Source organism: Notolepis coatsorum (assembly GCF_963971535.1).
Source record: "Notolepis coatsorum genome assembly, chromosome: 11".
NCBI classification, from domain to species: Eukaryota; Metazoa; Chordata; class Actinopteri; order Aulopiformes; family Paralepididae; genus Notolepis; species Notolepis coatsorum.
This window is the reverse complement of record NC_140175.1, coordinates 32,492,204-32,495,749: the sequence shown is the minus strand read 5'-3', so window position 1 is coordinate 32,495,749 and position 3,546 is coordinate 32,492,204. Positions and strand designations below refer to the sequence as shown.

At 46.2% G+C, this 3,546-nt stretch overlaps 1 protein-coding gene across 2 annotated transcripts; it reads left to right on the top strand.

Annotated features, from left to right (window-relative positions):
* The first annotated feature begins 672 nt into the window (after nucleotides 1–672).
* Nucleotides 673–3,238, top strand: tmem250 (transmembrane protein 250). Of its 2 annotated transcripts, none has more exons than XM_084324517.1 (2): nucleotides 673–987; nucleotides 1,443–3,238. In XM_084324517.1, the coding sequence occupies exon 2, from the start codon at nucleotides 1,701–1,703 to the stop codon at nucleotides 2,118–2,120; it is 420 nt and encodes a 139-aa protein (XP_084180643.1). In that variant the 5' UTR covers nucleotides 673–987; nucleotides 1,443–1,700; the 3' UTR covers nucleotides 2,121–3,238. The 2 variants fall into 2 exon arrangements, with proteins under 2 accessions (XP_084180643.1, XP_084180642.1); XM_084324516.1 differs by having other exon boundaries at nucleotides 673–1,013.
* Nucleotides 3,239–3,546: the final 308 nt, after the last annotated feature.

Here is a 3,546-nt window from a genome sequence, read left to right as displayed (position 1 = left end):
ACTTTCTGTGCCAGACTGCGGACGGCCAAATGAATGCTAGGTTTGACCCCTGGGTAACCCATGTGGGGGAACTCTATCCACCTACTGTCACGCGTCATTACACTGACACATCAGGGAGCAAGAAATCACATTTCACATATAGCTATTCCATGGGGTGACTTTGGAAAACCTGTTTTAATATATTTCATTTCATTGGATGAAAACAGCACAGTATCTCTATAGCTTCTGTGCGGTAATTGTCAGCCTCATTGTTTATATGGGCTGTTATGGGGATTTAGGCTAGAGGGTAAACCCACTTGCAGCTTGCCCAACTTTTTATTTGTGAAATAGTTTACCAATAGCTGTGTCATCATAGTACTGTAGCCTGTAGTAGGTGTAGATTAGCTAGTATAGAGTATCAGGGTGATATGAAAATTGTGTCTTTAAAAAAAGGAAATAACAAAAATGATACGCGTTTCCTTTCTCTTGTTTTTTTATTTATTTTTTTGCCCTGTGCTGGTTACGGAGACAGGAGCTGTTTTTATTGACCAACACAGAGCTTTGCGCAACATTACGAGGAGCGCTTCTCCTTTAACTCAGGTGTTGTCGTGGCAACGCAGCACGACTAGATTTTTTTTACGACAGGACGTAAGCAGCGCCGGCTTGCTGTCGTTTCCTTGGCCTCCATTGCGTTACAGTCTTGTGGTTGCAGCAGTGCAGCGATTTACATCAGTGTAACAGTTAAAACTAAACTACTGCATCTGAGAAAAACACTCATTATGCCTACCGTGTGTTTTACAAATGAACTGTTTGAAGGTGACGCCGTTCTACAGTTGCACCAGAACGCAGCTGTGTGGTGGTGAGGAGGAGGAGGAGGAGGAGGAGGAGGAGGAAGACGCCTGGGACATCTAGCATGCTGCGAGATATCTGATTCTTCTGCGAAAACGAATGAAATATTAATATTTCTTTAGTAGGAAATACATGCTCTTCGTTTCAGAGGTTCTTCTGGTGAGCTTTCATCTGGTCAAACATAGGTACTGTATAGGCTAATAGAACGGCTTGATGTGGCTATTAAATGTAGGCTAATAATAATGGTCTATAACTTCCCTGTTGAGGAAGGAAAAACTGGGAAATGTATGATGGCTTGAATGATATTTGTTTATTGGTAGCCTATATAGTAGTGTTGCCTATACCTGATGTCCAGGGGCCTTGTATGGTTCTTATTGTTTATAAACTGGGTGGCCATTATATGGGACTTTCATATTCGATTGCTTTGCATATCAAAAACGACTTATTGTTTCATTATTGCTCACATATAGGATATGGAGTATAGCCTGTGTGTGTGTGTCCATGCATTTGTATGTGTCTGTAGCATGCATGCACTTGTGCAAAGTGCTCATTGTGTTCTTACTTAGGCTACCTCCCAGTCTGAGACTTAACTAAATGTGTCTTCGTCTTCACAGAACCGTGTTGCCCAGTCCGGCTCAAAACAACAGGACACTGCTAACTGGAACTCTGTGTCTCGACACAAAACTGCCCAGCCACATTCCTGCTACACGCCCGGAGTCTTCTAAAGAGTACAAAAGAGAAACGCAGTGGAACTAGCTAACAATGCTAACTGCCAGCCTGGAAGCAGCACTTGCAGAGAACTACTGTATAGGGCCTGCAGCCGGGACTCCTGCGTTCTGCCTGGGGCTCGACTCTCGAGTAGCCCACTCAATATGCCTGTGATCCCCATCCCTCGGCGGGTGCGCAGCTTCCATGGGCCCCACACCACCTGCATGCACTCGGCCTGCGGGCCGGCGCGCACCACCCAGATGGTGCGCACCAAGTACAACAACTTCGACCTGTACCTGCGCTCGCGCTGCATGTACGGCTTCCTCCGCTTCCTGCTCTACTTCGGCTGCAGCCTGCTGACCTCCCTGCTGTGGGTGGCGCTGTCCGCCCTCTTCTGCGTACAGTACGTGAGCGTGCGCGTCTTCCTGCGCCTGCAGTACAAGCTGTCCGTTGTCATGCTGCTGCTGGGCCACCGGCGCCTCGACTTCGGGCTGCTCAACGACCTCTTCATCTACAGCATGCAGGTCACCATGTTCCTGGTGGGCGGGTTGGGCTGGTGCTTCATGGTGTTCGTGGACATGTAGCGCTGCCCCCGTGAGGGACAGGGGGCGCGCAGTGTGAATATAATGTGACGGTGTGTTAATATGTGGATGTTCTATTTACCATACACTACTTCGTCCACCGTTTAAGCACTGTCTGATGAAGAACCCCCAGTCAAAGAAAAGGCGTTCAGGAAACAATTAGGAAACCCTTAAGAGGATTGGTTCCAAAATCAGGTTGAATCTGGACCTTTAGGATCTCTTAGAAAGTCCTATAGGATTGTTAAAGGAACACGCCAACATTTTGGGAAATTAATGGAAGCGGACATGACCAGTTAGCCTAGGCATTGTCTAACTAACACCTCTCCCGGAAGGCTAACCGGTCATGTCCGCTTCCATTCATTGTGCTAAGCTAGGCTAACGTGCAGCCAGATGGCTTTCTACTGAACGCACAGAGAGGAAACTGGTATCCATCTTCTTGCGTCTCTCTCTGGAGAAGACTATAAGCTAATTTCCCCAAAAGTTGGACTGTTCTTTTAAGAGTCCTGTTTTACAGGTATAGGTCCCATAGGGATTTTATACTGTCCAAATTGGGTAGGATTTCTGTATCCGACTTCTAGCTGTTCCAACAGGACGTTAAAGGATGGTTTGCACAGAACCATTTTGGAACCAGTCCTATAGGACTTTCCTATTGAATTCCTGAAGAGCTTTTTTGGGACACTGGATCTGCATACAGTACAATAACACAATAGTACCATACATTGAATGTGAAAGTCTATATTACACTGGAAACTGACCCGACGTATGACCAATCTCACTCTGGCTTGTGACGCAAGACAGTCGAGTCATTAGTGCCAAAATAAACGATACGACAGTTGGTGTGTTGATACAAGCCTTATGTTTATATAGACTAGTTTGTATATTCAACCGAGTACACCACATGGGGATATTGTAATGTATGTTGGACGAAGTGACCAAACGAGTGAAGCTCAATGTTAAATTATCAACGATGGTGGTGTGGGTAATTGGGTATAATGTTTTTTTTCTTTTTGGGGGGGGGGGGGGGGTCCTTAAAAGTGACATACCGGTATTATTTTTGTAACATTATTTGATAAAGCTTCTGTTGACAAAAAAATATGCTTTAAAATACATGGATAAATGAACGTGTGTTAGTGTACATTTCCTGTTCCCCCCCCCCCCCCCCCCCCCCGCTGCGATAGCATGACACAGTCAGTGTCATAGAGTTGTGTGACAGTGAGAGTGGCTTTGGGTCAAGTGCTCCATTAATTGCCCTTCCAGCGTCTCTCTGACAGAACGCTCTGTTCGAGCTGCCTGAGCAGCACACAATGGCCGACCACAACAGAGACGGCCCTGTGTCTGCCAACCATAACAATAGCTGTGGCTGTGTCCCAATCACCTTATATAGCCTCCTTTTCACGTTGCCCAAAGCAGGCTTTCATGGTTTTAAGAA